Raw genomic sequence first — 24,087 nt, 5'->3', positions numbered from 1 at the left:
CTCTGTACATGCCTTCACCCTCTCAATCAATACCCTCCCATATAATTTACCAGGAATACTCAACAAACTTATACCTCTGTAATTTGAGCACTCACTCTTATCCCCTTTGCCTTTGTACAATGGCACTATGCACGCATTCTGCCAATCCTCAGGCACCTCACCATGAGTCATACATACATTAAATAACCTTACCAACCAGTCAACAATACAGTCACCCCCTTTTTTAATAAATTCCACTGCAATAAATTCCACTGTATATGTCTGTGCGTGTATATATATGTATACGTTGAGATGTATAGATATGTATATATGCGTGTGTGGACGTGTATGTATATACATGTGTATGTGGGTGGGTTGGGCCATTCTTTCGTCTGTTTCCTTGCGCTACCTCGCAAACGCGGGAGACAGCGACAAAGGAAAATAAATAAATAAATAAATAAATAAATATATATATATATATAAAATTACATAAATGCGCATACACTTACATATACATACACACACCCTGACATGTACATATATACAGATGTACATATTCATACTTGCTTGCCTTTAAACCATTCCTGGCGCCACCCTGCCCCACAGGAAACAGCATTACCACCCCTGCGTCAGCGAGGTACTGCCAGGAAAACAAACAAAAAAGGCCATATTCGTTCACACTCAATCTCTAGCTGTCATGTGTAATGCCCCACAGACCTTTCCATGGTTTACCCAGACGTTTCACATGCCCTGGTTCGGTCCACTGACAGCATGTCTACCCCAGTATGCCATGTCATTCCAGTTCAATAAATGCCATGCAAGCCTCTCGTACTCCTGTATGTTCAGGCCCTGATCACTCAAAATCTTTTTCACTCCATCCTTCCACCTCTAATTTGGTCTCCTGCTTTTCCTTGTTCCCTCCACCTCTGACACATACATCCTCTTTGTCAACCTATCCTCAATCATTCTCTCCATATGTCCAAACCATTTCAACACCCTCTTCTGCTCTTTGAACCACACTTGTTTTATTTCCACACATCTCTCTTACCCCTTCATTACTTACTTGATCAAAACACCGCACACCACATAAAGTCCTCAAACATTTCATTTCCAACACCACCATCCTCTGTACAACCATATCTATAGCCCATGCCTCGCAACCACTTAACATTGTTGGAACTACTATTCCTTCAAGCATACCCATTTTTGCTCCGAGATGATGTTCTCTCCTTCCACACATTTTTCAACGCTCCCAGAATCTTTACCCCTCTCCCCCACCCTGTGACTCACTTATGCTTCCATAGTTCCATTCACTGCTAAGTCCACTTCACTTCCTCCAATTTTTCTCCATTCAAACTTGCATCCCAATTAACTTGTCCCTCAACCCTACTGAACCTAATAACCATGCCCTTATTCACATTTACTCACAAATTTCTCCTTTCACACGCTTTTCCAAACTCGGTCACCAACTCCTGCAGTTTCTCACCTGAATCAGCCCCTAGAGCTATATCATTGGCAAACAACAACTGACACTTCCCAGGCCTTCTCATCCCCAGCAGACTACATACTCGCCCCTCTCTCTCCAAAACTCTTGCATTTATCTCCCTAACCACCCATCCATAAACAAATTAAACACCCATGCGGACATCACACACCCCTGCTGTATACTGACATTCACCGGGAATCAATCACTCTCTTCCTACTCGTATACATGCCTTACATCCTTGGTAAAAAATGTTCACTGCTTCTAGCAGCTTACCTCTTACACCATATACCCTTATGACCTTCCACAAAGCATCTCTATCAACCCTATCATATGCCTTGTCCAGATCCATAAATGCTACATACAAATCCATCTGTTTTTGTAAGTGTTTCTCATGCACATTCTTCAAAGCAAACACCTGATCCACACATTCTCTACCACTTCTGAAATCACACTGCTCTTCACCATCTGATGCAATGTACATGCCTTTATCCTCTCAATCAATACTCTCCCATATAATTTCTCTGGAATATTCAACAAACTTATACCTCTATAATTTGAACATTCACCTTTATCCCCTTTGCCTTTGTACAATGGCAATATGCATGCATTCCGCCAATCCTCAGGCACTTCACCATGGTCCATACATACAGTGAATAACCTTACCAACCAATTAACAACACAGTCACACCTTTTCTTAATAAATCCCAGTGCTATACCATCCAACCCACCACCTTGCAAGTGGCCTGTGAAGGCATCATAATCAAGAACAGTAACCACTATGCCATGGAGTGTGAACGAATGAGGCCTTTTTTGTCTGTTTTCCTGGAGCTACTTTGGTGAAGCGGGGGTCAGCGATGCTGTTTCCTGTGGGGAGGGTAGCGAAAGGAATGGATGAAGGCAAGCAAATATGAATATGTACACATGTATATATGTATATGTCTGTGAGTGTGTGTGTGTGTGTGTGTATGTATATGTGAGTATATGGACGTTTATGTGTATATGAGTGGAGGGGCCATTCTTCATGTTTCCTGGCGCGACCTCACTGACATGGGAAACAGCTGTTTCCATGTGTGAGGTAGCGCCAGGAAACAGACGAAGAATGGCCCATCCACTCACATACACACACATATATATATACATAAATGCCCATACACGTAAGACTCATGCACACTTGCCATTAATTTTCATCAGCCATTTGCTATTATCATTTTACTGTGAGTTACATATAGTTTAGATACATCACATAGAATGTTCCCATGGGCTCACTGTTCTCACGGGCCACTGTTAATCCGGATGTTTGAACACATAAGAGCTGATCTGTTGTTTGAACACGTTATTGAATGGGTGTTGACAGACTCAAATATAACCCCTGTCAGTGTTACCTGAGGGGACACACTGGCCAGCCTCATCACACCGTTCACTAGAGTATGTCATAAGACTATAGCCCAGAGTACTACACATGTACGTACATATTTTTTCTAATAAATCTACAAAGGCTGCCTGATCTTCATTGAGTACCACAAACGAAGATGACCTGATCTCCTACCTATCAACTCAACCTTGCATAAATGCCCACATACATACACATACATATCAACATATACATACACAGACATGTTCTTTTTCTTTTTCTTTCAAACTATTCGCCATTTCCCGCATTAGCGAGGTAGCGTTAAGAACAGATGACTGGGCCTTTGAGGGACTACCCTCACCTGGCCCAATTCTCTGTTCCTTCTTTTGGAAAATTACATATTCATATTTGCTTGCCTTCATCCATTCCTGATGCTACCCCTTGCTTCAGCAAAGTAGCGCCAGAAAAACAGACAAAAAAGGCTACATCGTTCACACTCAGTCTCTAGCTGTCATGTGAAATGCACTGAAACCACAGCTCCCTATCCATATCCAGACCTCACACACCTATCCATGGTTTACCCCTGCCGCTTCACATGCCCTGGTTCAGTCCACTGACAGCATGTTGACCCCACTATACCACATCATTCCAATTCACTATTCCTTGACCAATCCCCCCTGAGGATGAATGATGAACAGCTCAGTTGAAAGTGGGACTTCTGCCATAACCAGGATTCATACCTATGCACTAAACCCTGGACAGCCTTTGAAGGCATCACAGACAGAAACTGAAGCCATCATGGATAGTGGCATTTCAGTTGTAAGTCTGTTTTCCAACTTGATCTAGGGTTTGGCTCAATACCTTGAGGGGTTTTCTCTGAACCATATTCCCTCATTTCTCAAAGGAAGTATTTGCCCTTGGGTACCTTGCATCTGTAGTTTCAAATGTGTGTACAAAGTAAGCACAATATCAAGCATGATCTTGATTGTTATACGAAGAGGCAAGCTCTCCTTATCATAAAAGTCCAAGGTCAAAATAATTTTCTTTTATAGCCATGTAGAGCAGGTGTGTTCATCTATCACATTGATATACCATCAAGAATTGTGCTGTTCTTTGTAATATATCACTTCAGACCCTCTACCTGAAAAGTTCACAATTTCTCCGAAAGGCAGCTTGTACCATAATTCTAGAGCAACAGGCTTTGGTGAAGAGCACATGAACTTAAGCAATTCTTCCAAAGTAGTTTACGAATCTAGTATGTACTAATCTTTCTAATTCATCTGCACAATGTTCATGTACAGTCCAAGTTTAACGTTGTAGGTGAGACTCCCTTCAGGCTGCCAAAAGCACAAAGGCCAGTATGAAATACAATCTCTTCAAATCTACTCCTAGACACACTTTCCCATTATGCAGATGATTTCCAGAAAGAGGTGGAAGTCTCCCAATGAATAATGACATTGTTTAACATGGCATGCTTTTGCTTCTGCTTCAATATAAAGTAACAGGTGAACAAGCTCCATATGAACCTGCTGAGGTAATCCTTGCACATCAGAACTACTCTATGCCTGTGTAGTTATCAGAGATGGGTCTATGGATTCAAGGTAAATAAGTGATCCAAGTCTTTTCAAGTGAGTTGCAACAGTCTGACAGAAGTGTTATCAAACCTGTCATTATCAGTATAACCTGATCAGCCTCCTGTGTGCTTTCACAGTTTCCGTAACATCAACTTTTTTCTGCCAGCAATCACTGTTGATATACTGTAGATGGAACAGCTAAGGTAAAGTTTTCAGAAGTGCTTAGCACTTTCTTTGGTTTTATCCATCAATATTCCAGCTCATATATTTGTACTATTGCCCTTTGTGATTGAGAAATTTCCATAGAAATACAACAGGTGACTCTTACTTATAAATGACAGATCCTGGCACATCCCAGTGTTCAGTGGTAACTGGCAAGATGTTACTATATAAACTATCTTTAATAAAGGATAAAAGGATCATTCTGTAACACAATACTTTACTACAATACTAGTTCTTTGTTGCTATGAAGAGTTACTTGATATTACAGGGAAACAATTTTGTATGATAAACATCTAGACTAGAATTTAATTTGTTTCTAAATCTATGAGTACTGAGTATGATAAAATGTAACATATTTACAATAATTTGAAAGATAATTACTTGGCTTTTCCAAACACACAAAGACTGTATACATAACACAAACATGAACGAAATTAGAAATGAAAATATGTTGCATGGTATGCCAATGGGGAAAGAAGCAAAACGTGTACCAAATGTACAAAAATGAGGAAAACTAAAATAAATCACCATATTGACCAGATCAACATTCAGATTATGATTCCTAAATAAATCAGCTACAATAAAATACCGGTCTTATAAATTTCCCTCCCAGGTGACACACACCTAACCATATGCCCGGTTTATAATTCATCTGTATGTTGCCAGAGAAAACTATTCAAAATATCATATATGAATTTTGCAGTACATTCATACTATTCATGACCAATCTTGGTTTGTTCATAATCTATCAATAATATCCACAAACTATATACCTATGTAACAAATAACATAAGCAATTTAATATTCTCTGAAAAATAGAACTATAATACAAATAGAATTTCTATAATTACTTTTTTTTTCTTTCTGTTGAGCATTTGGGGCAATACCACTTGCCCTTTGGCTTTGTAGTCAAGCCCACACATGCAAAGTGGAACCATTCGATGGGACACTGGAAAAGAAATAATCAGCATAAGAACAAGGGAATTTAAGATTCATATATTGGTACAAAATCTATATTTAGCAAAATAAATTAGACTGGGAGAAGGATTCAAATAATCTGATGAAATAATATTTTGCGCTTCCTGCAATCACTAGATATTCTACTTACATATTTATGATGAAGACATCATACACTACAAAGTTAAAAGGTAAACCAAGTTGGTTAACTACTGACAAACAATGGTTAAGGGCCATACTCAAAAACTGCACTGAATGCTTAAATACCAGACAACCTTTAGGAATAATTCTCTTGAATCAACTGGTAATATTGAATAAGCATAATGCCTGGGGCTACTATGTATGGAATGATTCTTTTTCTCCTTGGAGCCCTCCACCAACAGCTGCAGTACTTTTGCTACAAAATCTAATATGTTGGAAAGGATCACAATTTTGCATGATCAAGATATTCCTATGAGTCCACGGGGAAAATGAAACACGAAAAGTTCCCAAGTGCACTTTCGTGTAATAATCACATCATCAGGGGAGACACAAGAGAGAAATATAACAGTCAGTTGATATACATCGAAGAGACGAAGCTAGGACGCCATTTGGTAAACATGTGATTGTCCAAGACACGTGGTTGTATGTCTTTGGTAAGGCACTGAAGATGTGTGTTGCAGGAAGCAATTGCCTGATCATGCATTATGCGTGCCCAGCACCCTAGAAATCTCACACGTATCCACATTTTCTTGCTTCCAAGTAAAATTCAGGCTTTTTCCTCCTTAGAAAGGTAAAGCCAACCATCTTGAAACATGGGTGGAAGAAATACAGTGCCCAGAAGTGAAGTGACAGCCAAGAAGAGTACAGAAAGAATATCCATCCCTAAGATAACCTGAGGCACACTGAGATGGGTTGCTGGTGCTCACACTATTAGACACACTAATCTAATTGACTAGATGTAAGATGATTTTCACCTTGAGAGCATCATATGCTTGTACCCACAATAAACACTATCCGTGTATTGCCTCTGAAAATATATGTGGGTAGACAATGTTTTCTGTGGACACTAAATGTATTTTTTGACTTTCTTGTTCAGTTGTGTGGTTGCTTTGTGGCCGAGTTTGGAAAATTATTTCATGAGTATGTTTATATGCTCTTTGGGAGAAGGAATGTTGGGAGAGAAATGCTTCATGTGTGGTGGCCAGGGTGAAATGGGAAGTGTGAATTTTCATCACTCAACAGAATTGGTTGCTATGGACCTTGTGGTTAGGTGTTAAGCAAGGAAAGCCAGTCTGCTATTTCCTTTCCAGGTATTAGATTAGTGATGGTGGTATTCAAACTTGTTCTGCGATCTCTCTTAGTGTTGAGTGCTTTTGTTCATGTCAGAATGATTCCTTGTATTGTGAGGTCTGCTACTTGTGATATGGGCTGATTGTGGCTTGCTTGGTTGATGACAATGGAAAAGTATAAATTGGCATAGTATGGGAAAGGGAAATTATCCATTATGAAGTTTTGAAGCTTGGATTATATACTGTGTAAATGACAGCTAGTCTGTTTTCATATATGTATTATTTTTTTTTGAGGGAGGGCACTGGATATGGTGATGTGTTATGAGATAGTCCATGTGTGCTGTGTTGGTGTGCAGAAGGTAATGTCTGATGAAGGTGGTGGATTGGGAGTCTGGATAGTTAGTTTAGGGTAAGGATGTTGAAAAGCTGCAGCTGGTTTATATGTAGTTCACCTTGCATGTGAATGCTGAGCCAAGCAGGAGTGCAGGCACTGAAATATCTACATACTGTAGATGGGTGTTAAGTGTGTTAGTCAGGTTCTGTAGATGCAGAGTACCAAAATTTTTATCCCTTGCACTTAAAACCAGTTTTCTCATCACCATCCTTAAGGAACTTTACTTCCAAATATTTAAACTAATCCACAACTTCCACTCCTTCACCTCACAAGTTGACCTTATAATGCAACCTGTCTTTTCCAATTCAAAAACTTGGTTTTTACTTTTACTTGCAATCATTTTCAGCAGCCATCTACAGACATAATCACAAAAGCCCATCATCTGTCAAACTCTTCTTCTGACTAAGCTAACAATACAGCATCATCTGTATACATTAACTGTAGCAACTTTCATTCTATTCTTTCTCCATGGTTATCACACCACAATCACCCCACCTTACTCTCACCCCATGCAGTTCCCCAAACACATAAATGTGAAATAACCAATGTGACATGACACAATCTTAATGTACTCACACATTCTAAACAGCTCACTCATACCACCATGCACTACCTGCACTACCTCCATTATAAAATATCTTAATACCATTCAGAATTCTTTTTCATGGACACTATACAATGCCAAAACTTTCAAAAATGCTTTTTTTTTTCACTTTAACATATGCTTTTTCTTTATCCATAAATGCTGAATACACCTTTTGCTGTAAAACTTTCTCCAATACTTGTCTATAAGCTAAATTCTGATCAACATAACCCATTTCCTTCCTAATCCCACCAGGTTCCTCAGCAATAAGGGATTCATAAGTCATTTTACCAATATTATTATCCTATCATAAACCCTGCCAACTAAAGACCTTTACTCCCCTTTCCTTCTACCCTTAACTGACTTTTTTTTTTTCCTCTGTGAATTACAGACAAAAATCAATTTAGAAATTTTGTTTCACAATATGTAACAAAAGAAATGCATGTAAATGTAAAGGATATGCACATAAAAAGTGGGCTAGATAAACAAACAGGGGTAAATGAGGGAGCAAATGAGGTAGGAAGGAGGAAGACAGTAAGAGAAGTGACATATCAAAAACACAAGAGAGAAGGAATAGATATAGTGGAGAGGGGGGGGATTAATAACATGTTAAATAAGAAAATAATCATTCAAAAGACACAATATATAACTGATAATTATCTTAAATACAGGTTTGTCCTAAGCAGACAACTGGAAATTGCCAGCCTAATTTGCCTGCAAACACACAATATCTTATGTGAGAAAATGAACTATAACCTTGCTTTTATTCACATTTACCCTCAACTTTCTCCTTTCACACACTCTTCTGAACTCTGTCCCCAACTTCTGCAGCTTCTCACTCGAATCAGCCACCAGAGCTGTAACGTCAGCAAACAACTGACTCACATCCCATGCCCTCTCATCCCTAACAAACTGCATACTCTTGCCTCTCTCCAAGATTCATGCATTACCTCCCTCACCACCCAATCCATAAACAAATTAAACCACCATGGTGACGTCACACATCCCTGCCACAGGCTGACCTTCACAGGGAACCAATCAATCTTCTCTTCCTACTTGTACACATGCCTTACACCCTTGATAAGTACTCCTCACTGTTTCTAGCAGCTTACTTCCCATATTTTATATTCTTAATACCTTATACAAAGCATCTTTATTAACCCTATCATGTGCTTCTCCAGATCCATAAATGCTACATGCAAATCCACCTGTTTTTCTAAGTATTTCTCACGCACATTCTTCAAAGCAAACACCTGATCCACACATCCTCTACCACTTCTAAAACCACACTGTTCTTCCCCAGTCTGATGCTCTGTGCATGCCTTCTCCTTTTCAATCAATACCCACCCATACAACTTACCATGTATACTCGACAAACCCATACCTCTGTAGTTTGAAAACTCCTCACCTTTATCTTCCTTGCTTTTACGTAATGGCACTATACATGCATTCTACCATTTCTCAGGCATCTCACCATGATCCATACATACAGTGAAAATCCTTACCAACCAATCAACAACACAGTGATACCCTTTCATAATAAATACAACAGCAATATCATCCATTCCAGCCTCCTTGCCACATTTAATCTTACGTAAGGCTTTCACCATCTTTCCTCACTCCACTAAACCACTCTCTTAAGACTTTCCCCAACCAAAACACCCTACATCTGCCAGTCCATCATCAAACATGTTTAACAATCCCTCAAAATACTCACTCCATCTCCTCATTTCATCACTACCTGCTATCACTTCCCCTTTTGCCCCCTTCACTGATGTTTCCATTTATGTAAATACCCGTGTATATACATTTCTTTTCAGGAACTGTATAAAGATATTGTGAGGTTTATGATCACAAATTTTTCATAAATACATGAATTCAAATTCTATATCTGCAATGTTCAATATTCTGCATTTTTCATTATTTCAGTTAGGATAGAGCCTCCAAGGACAGCAAATTAGCAAGCCAGTCTGTATTCTTTCACCAGTGTTATTTGCACCCACGGCCCCATACCTACCTATCACTCCCTCCTCCTATCTGTCTCCCCCAACTCATTAAAGTCATCCACAGCACATATCTTCACCCAAACTGTACATCCTCTACTCTACCACCCTTTCAAATAATCTCCTTATGGTATCCATAACCTCCTCTATCATTACATGGCACATATGCAGCCATTCATACATTCTTTTCTTCTCACACATGAACTTCTCAATTATGAAGCTTGCACTGAAACATTTACTGCAAATATCTTTCTAAACCATTCATTAACAGCATCACACCTCTTGCCGGAGGTAGTAGTTGGTAGCTGGTAGACAGCCACCAACGAGAGAGGGATATTACCAATACTACCCGCCTGGTTATCAGGAGGGTTAGTGATGGCTGCGTAGTTGGCCAGCACTTTAGTGGCTGTCAAGTTGCATACCTCTGGTATAGGTAGTTGTCTTTTCTTTCTGCCTCACCCACATGTGGACTACTGGCATTGTCCACAAATATACAATCTCTCTTTGTCATACATAACATTTGACAACACAACTCGCAAAGCTCAGTATTTGCAGCTCTAGATTTTCCTGTGGTGAGCACCATGCACTAGCCCTGCCTTTTGGCAAAATGGAAGAAGGAGATAGAAGTGCTAGGTAGGAACATTTTGGCAAGAGCATTATGCAGAAGCAGTCACTAAGAATATTAAGGAGAAGCCTCTGCAAACACTGCACTAGAGTTGTCCTCTCTCATTGCTTTCAGTAGCTTTCCTCCTACACTGTATATTCTTAACACCTCCCATAAGGCATCTGTATCAACCCAGTCATATGCTTTTTTTCCAGATCCTTAAGTGGCCTGTTAAGGGTGAGGCATAAAGGCTAAGATGTAGCACTGGAGTTCACTCGTTATGAAAACCATTGCAGTGGCCACCTCTTTCAGGGAGTTCCAGTTGGGAATAGGCATCAGAGATACAGAAAGATATAGAGGCCTCTTGCACTGCTTAACATCTGTATCATCTTTCACAAACTTACTCTATCTGATTTAAAGGTCACACCAACCTTATTTCTCCTTTCTAGAAGAATCTACAAATTCCATCTTAATACAGTCATCATCTATTTATCTCAACCATAAGAAACTGCACCTCTTGTAAGAATGCCACTTTCTTTAAGGTCACATGCTCATTTTTGGGGGGAATATTTGTAAAGCTGGGATCCTAGTCTAATCATTAGGCTACTGAATAGGCAGGAATAGTCAACTTCCTGATATAGACTTGCTATCCTGTTTGAAAAAATAAAGGTTTGATCACGATACTAAAGTTACTGTAAACTCAAAGAGAAAACTACTTTAAACAACTTACATCCATTTTATCACAGGCAATCATCTCTCCATAAGACACCTGGTGACATAAGCAGTATGTGGGCTCATTTGGATCTACTGGCATGTCCAATACATCAGAGGGATGTGCAATTGATAAGCCTGGAAGCACAGATGCAATTGCTGAATCTGCCTCCAGTTTCTTCTTTTGTTTTTTGCGACCTGGTTTTGGTGCTGCCTCCTCTTCATCTGACTGGTTTCCACCTTTTCTCTTATTTTTCCCCTTTTCTTCTTTTTTCTTCCTTCCCTCTGCAAGTAAATCATATAAATAACATTCTTGTTGGTGATATACACAGACTACACTAACAAAACAATAATTTAATAACAACTATAATTTCTATCTGTCTACCTACTTATCCTCATCACTCCATTCTCAACTCCATGTGGTGGATCAGGTACATACAACCCCTAAACATTAATTACATATATCCTCAACCCACATCCAGTGTGTTACAGTGAAACATGCACAATGAGCTGATTTGTCAAAATGAAACCAGTATCTCCATTTACACCACCTCAAGATACAAAATGCTTCAACTGAATTTGATCCACAAAAATTTTGCAAGCATCTTATCCAAAATATCCTCATAAGTATCTACATCTTCTGAATTCAATTTCTTCTTTTATTACTAATTATTCTTTATCAGCCTATTGTCTTCCATGCATTCTGTATCACCATACAATCCTAAACTCTTTCATGTGCCTTTTTAATGATTTCTTCCAATCATATTTACTTCTGACATCTTTCTTTTTTTTTTTGTATAAAGGTATCCATCCTCCTAATTCTAACTACTGCACTCATTTCTAACATATCTAAACCTCCATACACTCAAGCTTCAAATTCATACATCAGTGTTAGATTTCTATGAGAATGACATTTATATTAGAAAAAGGGAAAGCTGGGTGGATTGTTTGTATCTGGACTGCCTTAAGAGCATTTGACTCTGAACTGCAAAGGAGGCTGATTAAGAACCTAGATCAACAAGCAGGAGGAATAAGGGGGAAATGCCTTCAAAAATAGCTTATGTCTGTAGAAGGGAACAGAGGATGAATATCAGAGGAGCATTCTCCAAATGGGTCTAGATGACCAACAGAGCAACATAGGGTTCTGTTTTGGGACCGATCATTACTCTTCTTGATCTTTGTAAATGACTTACCTGAACTTGTACATGTGTTCATAGATAAAGCAAAAGTCAAGAGGGGAGTGAAAAGTTTGGAGGACTGCATCACCTCACAAGAGGACATGAACAAACTCCAAGTTTGACCTGACACATGGTTGAGGAAACTCAACCCAAGCAAATGGAAAGCACGGAAGAATGGACAAAGTGAAAAAAAAAAAGCCTCAATATGACTATAAAAATGATAATAATATTCATTTTCCTTATAATAATCATATCTGGCTGGAGATAAGCTGCAGGATTGCATGTGTTAGGATTTGGGAATCAAAATCATCCCTCTCTGTTGCCAGTCCCATATGAGACAACCATCTGCTGGTAGATGTCAGAATAACTTTCAAGTATATGGATACAGAAAAATTTAGCATGCTGTTTCATATTCTGTGTAATGCTAAAACTACAGCAGGCTTCTCTGGTTTGGTCAACTCGCCTAAAGAAGCACAAAGAGCTATTACAGAAGGTCCAGAGGAGGGCAACAGTACCAGAATCAAGAGACCCAAGTTACAGGGAAAAGCAAAAAGCTTTAAATCTGACCACCTTGAGAGAAGAATGAAAGGTGACATGAGTTTACACGAGAAAGACATACAACAGGAGGCCAGATTGGCCCATGACTGGGCTGTCTGAAAAAAAAAAAAAAGACCAGAAAATGTAGTTCTGCTCAGCAGTATTTTAAGCTATCATTGACCTCCCACTGCTGCACATTAGCCTTCTACTAACCCCGCTACCGATGTCATTTATAAGTTTATTTCTAGCATTTTCTTATCGTTTATGTGAATTTATAAAATATTTGTCTACATGACTTTTGAGGGTACTTATAGTCTTAGCATTTACAATATCTGATGGTAACTTATTCCATTGTTCAACACAATTATAGGAAAAGAAGCTTTTTCCCCATGTCCATACTATATCTTTTGGCTTCGAGTTTTATTCCATTTGTCCTGGTGACCATATTTTCTTGTATTTCAAAAAGATGTTCATGATTTACTTTATCAAACTTGCACAGAATTTTGAACACCTGGATTAAGTCACCACAAAGTTTACGTTTTTCAAGGGAGAAGAGACCCAATTGTTTTAGCCTCTCTTTGTATGCCAGATTTTTTAGGGATGGGATCAAATTTGTCACACATCTTTGTACCTGCTCTAATTTTTCCTCTCTTTTTTTATAGTTTGCGGACCAAAACTGGACTGCATAGTCAAGGTGTGGTCTTACCAGAGAATTATACGGTGCGAGAATTGTTTATGGTGTCTTGTAATTTATGCTCCTGGCTATGAAACCTAACATTTGGTTGCCTTTTTTTTTTTTACTTGCTGCTCGACACTGTTTAGTGTATTTCAGATTGTTGCTAAAGACAAATCCAAGGTCCTTTTCTTCATTTACTTTAGTTAGAGAGTTTCCATACAGTATGAAGTCATAACATATATTCTTTTCTCCAAAGTGCATAATTTTACACTTGTCTTCATTAAACTTCATTTGCCATGCGTCTGACCACTATGCTGGTAAGTTACGATCTCTTTGAATCATTTTACAGTCCCGCCTGTTTACAGCTCTACCTCCTAGTTTAGTATCATCCACAAATTTGGAGATCTTAGATATGAGTTTGAGTTCTAGGTCATTAATGTATATTATGAAAAGAATTGGGCCTAGGACTGACCCCTGTGGCACGCCACTTGTCATGTTTAGCCAATCTGAGGCTTCATTGTTTAGTACTACAAGCTGCTTTCTTCCGGTAAGCCAGTCTCTGATCCATGTACAGAGTTCTTCACTGATTCCATGTGGTTTGAGTTTATTTAAGTCTCATGTGAGATACTTTAATGAAAGCCTTTTGGAAATCTAAATACACTACATCAGAAAGTAATTTTACATCTGATAGACATGGATAGTGAACATTTCTTTAGGAGACGTAGGAACAGAGCAAGCAGTAAACATACCATGAAAATAGCAAAGAAACTTGTACAAAAAAAAATATATATTTTTAGTACAAGGGTGGTGCACAAATGGAATAGAATGACTGAGAACATGGTACTGCAGGCATAGTGCATAAATAAATTTAGGAAGTTGTATGATGGTACAGAATGTTTAAGAGATGGGGCTTCACAAGTGTAAGACTACCTTCCCACAGAAAATACAGATTAGGTAATTCTTTTTCATACTACGTATGCTACAAATACAGAAACAAAAGGATTTGTATGCAGCATTTAAGGGTCTATAGAAAGCATAACATAGTGTTGTTAGACATGCTCTGTAGGTGTTATGAACATATGGTGAGAGGGGAAAGCTGCTAGAAGCATTGTAAAGTTTTTATCAAGACAGTAAGGAATGTGTGCAAGTAGGAAGAGTGGTTCTAGTTGAAGGTGGATCTGCAGCAAGGGTAGGTAATATCACCAAGGCTGTGTGGTTTGTTTTTGGGTGGTGTCATAAGAAAGGTGATGCAAGGGTCTTGGAAACAGGAGCAGGCATGAAAGCTTTTGGTGAAGTGGGGTGAGGATTTAGTAGGTAAATTAGATGTCATTTGCCGATGACACTACACTGGTGGTAAATTCAAGGGAGAAGCTGCAGAAGCTGGTGTCAAAGTTTGGGAGTGTGTGGGAAAGGAGAAAAATGAGAGTAAGCATAAACAACAAAAAGGTTTTTAGGTTACAGGAAAGAGATAGGTTACAGGTGGAGAGTAGGTTTGAATAAAGAGAACCTGATGTGGGATTTTTTAGATACTTGGGAGTGGACATAGCAGAGAACAGGACCATGGAAGCTAAGTTAGCCACAGATTGGACTGGGGTCGATGGTGCTGGGCACATTGAGGAGCGTGCGGAAAGCGAGGTCACAGTCAGTGAGGGCAAAAATAGGAATGTACGATGGTATAGTAGTCCCGATCTTTTTGTATAAAAGCAATGCATTGGCTATAGATGTGAAAGTTTAGAAGAGGGTGAGTGTGTTGGAAATCAAATGCCTGAGGACAATATGTGGTGGAAGAATGGATGACTGAGTAAAATTCAATAGAGTAAGAGAGAGGTGTAGTAAAAAGAAGAGTACTTTTGAGAGAGTTCTAGAGTGTGCTGATATGGTTTGGACATAAGGAGAGGATTGAGTTTGAAGAGGTTGACAAAGAGAGTATGTGTGTCAGAAGTAAAAGGGAAAAGAAGAGGGAGGCAAAACTATAGATGGATGAATGGAGTGAAAATGTTCTGAGAGCTCAGGGCCTGAACATGCAGGAGAGTGTGATGTCCATCTGTACCTCTGATGCCTGTTCCCTTCTGGAACTCCCTCAAGGGGGTAGCCATGGGAAAGTAGACTCCATAACTGGTGAACTCCAGCACCACTTTTTAGCCTGTAGTGCCTCACCCTCAACAGATCAGACAGAGGGCATCTTTAGCAGTTTTCAGAGGCTCGTACCTAATGTTCCAACCAACTACATCTACCTAATGTGTCTAACAAATATTCCAATGGTCCCGCTTAATGTTTCTACACACTACTTCTACCTAATGGTCCAGTCTAATATTCCTACCTAATACTTCTGTCTGTTGCTCCTACCATTTTCCCAAGACAGGGCTAGTGCATAATGCTCACCACAGGAAAAATCTAGTGTTGTCAATGTTATATATGACAATATATAACATCCAAGACTGTATATAAGTGGGGCAGAAAGAAAAGATAGCTACCAGGGTCAGAGGAGTGCAACTTGACAACCACTGCACAGCCATCACTTACCCTTTCGATACCCAGGATGGTAGTACCGAGGAAGATGTGCATGGGATAAAGTGAGTTGGAACAATATGGCATACAGAAGACAACATGCTGTCAGAGGACTGAACCACGGCATATGAAGGAGTTAGGGGAAACAACAGAAATCTGTGTAAGGCATGGTTGTGGAAAGGGGACTGTGGTTTTGATGCTTTATTCATGACAGCTAGAGGGTGGATGTGGGTGAAGTGGGCCATTTCTTCTTTTCCAGGTGCTACCTTTCTAACATGGGAAATAGTGAACAATTGTGAAAAAATAATCTCCAAGGTATACTTTATGTATAAAGAGAGTAGACAGGAAACTATAATATTCATCTGCTATTACTAAAACCTCAGTAAACTGCCATGAATTGTAAACATACTGTTTACTGAGACTATCCTATTATTCATTTGCACTCCTATAATGCAACCAAGTAAAAACATGATAATTGTCACACCAATTGGCAACATACTCTTCTTGATGTTTGTCTCCTCTTCTTTTTTATTGTTGTTGAGAGCTTTCTCCTTAATCTCAGCTTCAAACTTTGCAAGGTCGGAGTCTAATCTTCGTATGTGTTTGTCCACCTACAAAAAATGTTTACAGTTACACACACTGCATAAGAATTATGTTAAGTATTTCTTATTATTTAAAAAGTACGTCATCTTCAGAATTTCTATTCTACTTTTGATGCACAAAATGACATGGGAGTGGGAAACTGCAAACATTTACCTCTCTTTGATGAACATGGTCTGTAAAGACTGGAAACTATAATTGGAAAGCAAAATGACGATCACTTGCAACAGTGAAAATACCTATGTGAGACAAAAGGGGGTTAGGAGGAAACTGTAATTGGAAAGCAAAAGGATGATCACTTGCAACAGTGAAAATACCTATGTGAGAGACAAAAGGAGGTTAGGTGGAACAAATTTTATAAGACTTCCAAGAGTGAGATCCGTTTCAGACAAGAAAGATAATGGATGAATTTCATGTTCCTTAACAGTCGTAAAGCATATGATACTTTACAACACAGGAAGCTGGTAAAGAAGCTGGATTTTCAGGCAATCAAAAGAGGAAGACTTCTTCAGTGGATAGAAAATTATCTTAACAGAGTGAAACAATAATACTTTTTTGGGGAAAGTGTACATGACTTACCAGAAGGACTGAATACTGTATATCCTTGTGAAATAGTCCATCTGGTGTTATCAAGCTCCGCCTGCAAAAGGTTACACTACAAGTGAAAAGTCACCTCTGGTGAGACTGTATCATTGGGAGTACAGTCACACCAAAGAACTTATCACCCCAAAGGAGTCTACATTTCCCTGCTACTGGAAGTAGTGCAGCATTGGACTGCAGGGGCCTTTAGAAAGGTCCTAAGTAACAAGATGAAACTTTCATAGATATTGATCTTGGGGTAATTATATATAATAAATAAATAAATTAACAACACTCAATCTCGTTTATATCCTAGACTTTCTGCTATATCCTAAATTATTTCATATACCTTTTGTGTATGAAGACCCCAGTCTTAAATAATGTGAATAACAATATTTGAGAATTCAACCACAGAATATTATTACCCTAGCCATAAATTTTTTGGTAAAGAAGTGTTTTAACAGTGATGTGACTCTATTTTTGTGTATGTGAATAAAGCACCACCTCAAATTCGTGAACAAGTTATTTATGATACCAGTTTGGCTGTTTTAAGTTGTTTTATTACAACAAATCTAATTACAAAGTCCTCTGGAATCAAGCTTGATATTTATCTTGTAAAGTTGTCCAATGAGTACAACTCTCAGTTCTGAATCCATCAAGAGGTAGGATGCCATTTCAGCAAAAGAGGAACAATCCATAGTTTATCAGACAGAAAACTCAATAACTGCTAAGCCTTCCCTCAAAGCAGCCAAGAGAGAAAGAAACTGCATACAATGATTTACATTACACACAATAAAATTATTTGAGAGGAGTAACTTGAAATTTGAACAAGGAAATAAAAAACTAGCAAATGCCATCATCCTATGATACCATGATTTCAGATATTGTTATACTGCTTGAAAAAAAAGAAGTGCCATTTGGCTACTTTTTGCCAGTTTTAGGGGCAAGTTTAGTTGAAACAATCTCCTATTTAGCAATTCTACAATCAGCTGATGCACCATCATAAATACTGATGAAAAAGTGAGGTTATGCCCTTGATGTGCCCATAAAGTAATCTAAGATACATACAGAAACAGTATTAGTGACAGTTATCAAACACATTTATATGTTTATTCTGTTAAGAAAAATTTATGGGAAGATGAAGGAAAAGTTAACCAAGTAATGCTGTGTTAAGGATAGGGGAACCTGGGAAGGGGGTGGGGATGTGCTATCATTGGTGACAGAGGGTGGCTAAGGGCTTTGACAAGTGAAATTTCTATTCTAGTTGTAGCTACCAGCAGAATGTGGTGGAACCTGAATCACAAAGGCCATATGTTGATGAATTTCCTTCTCACTGAAGAAAGTCCCCATCTTCTCATTAGGGACCTAGAGCCATGATTGGCTCTTGAAGAAAACATTACACAGCCATGGGTGATAATGAAAGATTACTGGCCAAAAGATTGAGGAGGTAAGGCAGTCTGTGTGTACAATGCATCTTAATGCCTCTGTAAGGTGACTGCATGGCACTTGCTAATATAAATCCTTTATAAAATGCATCACAACATTCAAATTCAAAATTATTCATAAGAATACCAATACATAGAGAGAGGAGTGGTAATAAGAAGAGTGGTTAGAGAGCTGAAGAGGGTGTGCTGAAATCGTTTGGACATACGAAAAGAATGAGTGAAGAGAGGTTGGCAAAGAGGATGTATGTGTCAAAAAATGGAGGGGATGAGGAGAAAGGGGAGATCAAATTGGAGATGAAAGGATAGAGTGAAAAACATTGAGTGCTCAAGGCTTAAACATGCATAGGATAGCATTAATTGGAGCTATGTGGTATACAGGGGGGAACATGCTGTTAATAGAATGTACCAGGGCACATGAAGCAGCTAAGGGAAACTATGGAATGTTCTGTAGGGCCTGACTGTGGATAAGGGGCTATGGTTCTGATGCATTACAACATGACAAGCAGAGAATAGAAGTGACCAATGAGGCTTTACTTCATCTGTTCCTAGGGATACCTCAATGACATGGGAAATGGCAAAAAAGTGTGAACCAGGCCATGTGAAATATCTGGGGTAAACCATGGAAATGTCTGTGGGGCCTGGATGTGGAAAGGGAGCTGTGGTTTCGGTGCATTATACATGACAGCTAGAGACTGAGTGTGAACGAATGTGGCCTTTGTTGTCTTTTCCTAGTGCTACCTCGCATGAATGCAGGGGGAGGGGGTTGTCATTTCATGTGTGGCAGGGTGGTGACGGGAATGAATAAAGGCAGCAAGTATGAATTATGTATATGTGTATATATGTATGTCTGTGTATGTATATGTATGTATACATTGAAATGTATAAGTATGTATATGTGCGTGTGTGGATGTGTATGTATATACATGTGTATATGGGTGGGTTGGGCCATTCTTTCGTCTATTTCCTTGCGCTACCTCGCTAATGCAGGAGACAGCAACAATGTATAACAAAATAAATAAAATATATATATATCAATGATTTAAAAGGGAAATAATAACTGGTAAGAAAACAGAACATGTGTAGGTTTAAGAAATGTTCATGATGGGATAGCACAACATAAGAAATTTCAAAAGATGTAAGATTATATAAAGATATACAAATTTTCTACAAAACTGTTTCTACTGCAAGGACTTGCTGTCCTAATACAGATCTTTATCATAATTCATGGATGTCCCTACCATGAAACATCACTCTGTGAACCATTATTTTGAGGGACTCCCTCTACTTTTCAAATTTTGAACTCGAAAAATAGCTCAAATGTGAAAGAAGATACTGTGGACACTAGTTTTGACACAGCAACCAATCTGAAATCCAAAATGGCTGCCATAACTAAATATCTTCAATTTCATGGCCTTTCCAAAATCACAGAGTTTGGGACATTTGCAGGAACTTCCAGAAAAGCTGGACATACAAACAGAAAGATGCAGCTGTATGGAGGAGTTTTGATATAATGTCTCACATTCACTTTTGTACTGCTGGGACACAAAAATACAATTTTCTAGTGCTTCTTATGGCATATCAACCCAAAGCCTCAACCACCACTCTACTCACTCCTTTTGTTATAGCTAAGATAGAAGAATAAACACCTAAATTCTACTTCCAATTCGTCAAAACAGATATCAGCAATTCAACCTTAAACTACACCACACTGATTAATATTACTAGTGTAATGTATCTCAAACTTACTAGTTCATAAGTCTGGACAGCTAATTGCACTTTATCGTCACTGTATTCCTTGGCTCGGTTAAACATTTTTTGAATCTTGCTCATTTGCTCTGACCGCTTCTCCGGACTCAAGCTTTTAACGGTACTTAAGTAATCATCTGCGATCTGGAGAAATAAGATCGTATGATAAAACATTTTCACAAGGCAATAAATTAAACATAATATACACAAGCATACATATCTCTTTACAATCAATCAGTGCCAAGAAATATGATATGTATCCACATTTGTCATGTATGTATAAATGTTTCATACTAATTTTTCTTTAAAAAAAAAGAAAAGGCAGAGTCAAGACAAAGAGTACGGTATTTCAAGCATAATATTCATTAGGAATATATTAAGACATCACTCACTTGGTCAATATTTCGCATAACATCCTGAGATCGCTGATCTAAATCCCTCATTAAGTGAAAATTACGTTGCAATTCTGTTGGAAGATTTTCTAAACCTGAAAAGGTGAATACTCTATTACCAAAATAAGGATATGTTAATAGTTGCTCCTGTATCACTAAGTATTGCTCAATTAAATGACAATGGAGTATACTGTCATAGATAAATTCATATAAAGCACATGGGAATACCTCAATAAAAACTATCATAAACAATCCTGTAAATGACAGTCAAGGTAAGTCTACAGAGCACAGTGTCATTCACATGGGAGGTGAATCAAGATATAGACACCTTTTCTAAGGAGTCTTCACCATCAAAATGCAATGGAATACGGTGCTGCAGAGATTATGTGGAAAAACCCACAGTCTTCCAGGAAAAGACATCAATAACAGAGTACTGTAATACAAAGTAGGAAATGTAGATGAGGGAGCCCAACAGAGGATGAAATTAATCCACTAGCATCAACATGCATAAACTGCGGGATACAGATTGATAACACAGATCAAATGACAAAAAACCAACAACAGTAAATATTCAGCAACTTTACATGGAAAATGTAAAATGCTGAAATATGGTTAGTTCGTGGTTTCTTAACATCACTGCAACTGTATAAAACACTAATCAATGAGAAAGTCTTTTTCTGTAGGTAAAGCAAAATTAATCTGGACACAACTCATATGATTAAAAAACACAACTAAATTATAACACTATCACTTTAAAAAAATTAATGCTGCAAAAACTGTTTTAGTTTACGTCACCCTATCCTTTTGACATGGCATTTTTTGTCTTTTCCCTTAATAAACTTATCAGTCAGTCATGCAAAGAGACAGTACAGTATGGATGTATCCAACAGCTACAGACATTTCTTGCTCCATCATTTGCATGACATCCATGGAAGAGTCACAAGGCGAGGAAGACGGGTTTTACAATTGGTCAGATGTAGAACACCTTGGTACAGTAACTCAAGTATCCCATATCTGATGTCAAAACTCAGTGCTCTACTGGATACATTTGACAATTCTACTATTTTAGACTTTTTATGACAGCATTCTATTTTGAGTTTTTTATTCATTGTAACATATGTTAACCATGTAATAAAAATGTCTATAGCTGTTAGATACATCCATACTGTACTGAATGTCTCTGCATGACTGAGTTACAAATTTACTGAGGAAAAAGAAAAAATGCCATCTCTCAATGGGATAAGGTGACGTAAGTCATCCCCATCCCAATCCAAAAATGTCCCTCCAGGGGCTTACATATTTCTTCAAATAATAAATTATATTCTTGGAGCAAAGTCCCTATATTTCTTAAATATTTCATCTATTTTCCCACTGTTATACATCCATTCATGTAAGTAACTGACTTTCCAGTGCATAATGAGGCAAGGTGTAGGATCTGGATCTTCTACATATTCTACATTCTTTATCTTGCTCACTTCTCACCGCTCCATTTCCATTAATATTTATAAACCAACCTGAACCTTAAAAACACCAAGTCTGTGTATCTACTATCTTTCCCTGATGTAAAATGTGTGATATTAAGACCATGTCTATAATGCCTTCACCATCGGGCTTAGATTAACCTTTAAATATTTGTCAAAATATACCAACCACATCATCATCTTGCACCTTAGTGGATGTGTGCAGAGGGAGGATGTAAATATGCTCAGCATCATAGCCAACCCCTCTATCACAGTTATCACTAAAAGATAATTCCAAATCCAAAAGTTACTTCCATAGTGCCCCATACTAGAGCTTAACAGACAAGTCTACTCTATACAACATGCTAGTAAGGGTGTAACAATGTATGATGGAAGGCATTTAAACTTTTTGAGTGATGGAAAATACAATATTTCTCTATCTTGGGTTTGAAATATTAGGAGTTAAACATCATGGTTCATTTGCCTGTTGGCTGTTTTACCTCTTACATTATCACATAAAATCACTTGTTTTTAGTCATGTCATCTGGATTGAAATTAAATAAAATATGTTTGCTATACAATCTGAATTTACAAATGAGTAAACATTGATATATTGAAGTGGTTTTTATCAGAAACTTAAACTCTGACAAAATATTTCACTGAACTCCACCAGAACAATTCATCAGAGGGAAGCATGTCATGATTGACATGTCAAGAACATATTTCTCAGTTGCACTAATGAAGCCAAATATTCTTCTTAAACTCCATAAAATAAAATAAGGAGTCTAATAAGAGTATCTTCCTTTGATGAACAGAATTCACGCAAGTCTGGTGTGTTGTAAAGTTAAATGAAAAATAAATCCTTTACAAGAGAGACTTATTGTTTATCTTTCATAGCTATCCATATGCATCACCAGGAACTAGGAGTACACAAACACTTCATGTTTTGTCATCTATCTTCTAAGAATATCCAAACGTTATATCTGAAAATAAGGTTCATACTGAACGTCAGCAGAGTAATTCTTTGATTCTGATGGAGAAAGATGCCTTAGTGGGTTCCCTTTATAAGCAGAATGCGAAAAATCCATACAGAAAATATTTCCCGCGCAAAGACTAAATATTCCACTACCACTCTCTCGTGACATTTACTATGACAGCGGAAACGGCTGAACTTCTAACAATATATAGGGAACGACATGGCCAATGTGAATGTCATGAGTCAAAACAAGAGCTACAAATCTCTTACTCTCTAGATATTGTTCGAGATGTAGACCGGTCGCCATTTTGAGGTGAAATGTTTTGGTGAAGCGTGACGTCATAGAAATAGCGTCCTGTTGTCATGGTAACCACAGACTTCACTTCCTTGGCGTCCCTACCTAACAAAGGCATCGGAGGTCCTTTAATACCCTTCAGTTACAGTGCCTGCCAATAGTTTTGCCTGTCAGTAATGAACCAACAAGAGAATTTCAGTGAAATCACCTCAACACGTCGCTAGGATTCACTAAAGCTGTACAAGTGTACGGATGTATGAGGGAGCATTCAACACCCAACGCCGCGTCCCTGTACACCACAAAACCATCACAACTGAATTAATATTCAAGCCTTAATCTACAGTAAATGAAAATGTTATCTACTTACTTTCCATAATTAACATTCGTTCAATCGTATACCACGCACAAAAGACACGAACAAAACTTAGTATGTTGTTTACACCGATTAATAGATACAACCCCTAAAACACATCCACCGCCGCAGAAAAATGAGGTAGACTGGACTCCCTCGGCTACCAAACGTTCCCCACCCTCCTGCCTGCTGGCCAAGCTGCCGTGTG

At 38.3% G+C, this 24,087-nt stretch overlaps 1 protein-coding gene across 2 annotated transcripts; it reads right to left on the bottom strand.

Annotated features, from left to right (window-relative positions):
* Positions 1-24,087, bottom strand: Ing5 (inhibitor of growth protein 5). 2 transcript variants are annotated; one of them, XM_071678643.1, is made up of 6 exons: positions 23,895-24,087; positions 20,797-20,891; positions 20,405-20,548; positions 16,534-16,645; positions 11,155-11,420; positions 1-5,561 (listed from the first exon to the last, which is right to left on the bottom strand). In XM_071678643.1, exons 1-6 carry the CDS (start codon positions 23,908-23,910, stop codon positions 5,460-5,462), a joined length of 735 nt encoding a protein of 244 aa, XP_071534744.1. In that variant the 5' UTR covers positions 23,911-24,087; the 3' UTR covers positions 1-5,459. The 2 variants fall into 2 exon arrangements, with proteins under 2 accessions (XP_071534744.1, XP_071534736.1); XM_071678635.1 differs by lacking the exon at positions 23,895-24,087 and adding an exon at positions 23,503-23,595.

Source organism: Panulirus ornatus, chromosome 2, assembly GCF_036320965.1.
Source record: "Panulirus ornatus isolate Po-2019 chromosome 2, ASM3632096v1, whole genome shotgun sequence".
NCBI lineage: Eukaryota > Metazoa > Arthropoda > Malacostraca > Decapoda > Palinuridae > Panulirus > Panulirus ornatus.
Note: the sequence above shows the minus strand (reverse complement) of the source record. Positions and strands in the feature narration are given on the sequence as shown.

Bases quoted from the DNA above. Each gene is read 5' to 3' on its own strand.
- Ing5 (XM_071678635.1), bottom strand. From the start codon at position 23,575: ATGACGTCACGCTTCACCAAAACATTTCACCTCAAAATGGCGACCGGT. The intron at 20,549-20,796 runs GTGAGTGATGTC...TTATTTCTCCAG, and splicing joins TTATGCGAAATATTGACCAA to ATCGCAGATGATTACTTAAG. The intron at 5,562-11,154 runs GTAAGTTGTTTA...TTTCTTTTCCAG, and splicing joins TTGCCTGTGATAAAATGGAT to TGTCCCATCGAATGGTTCCA.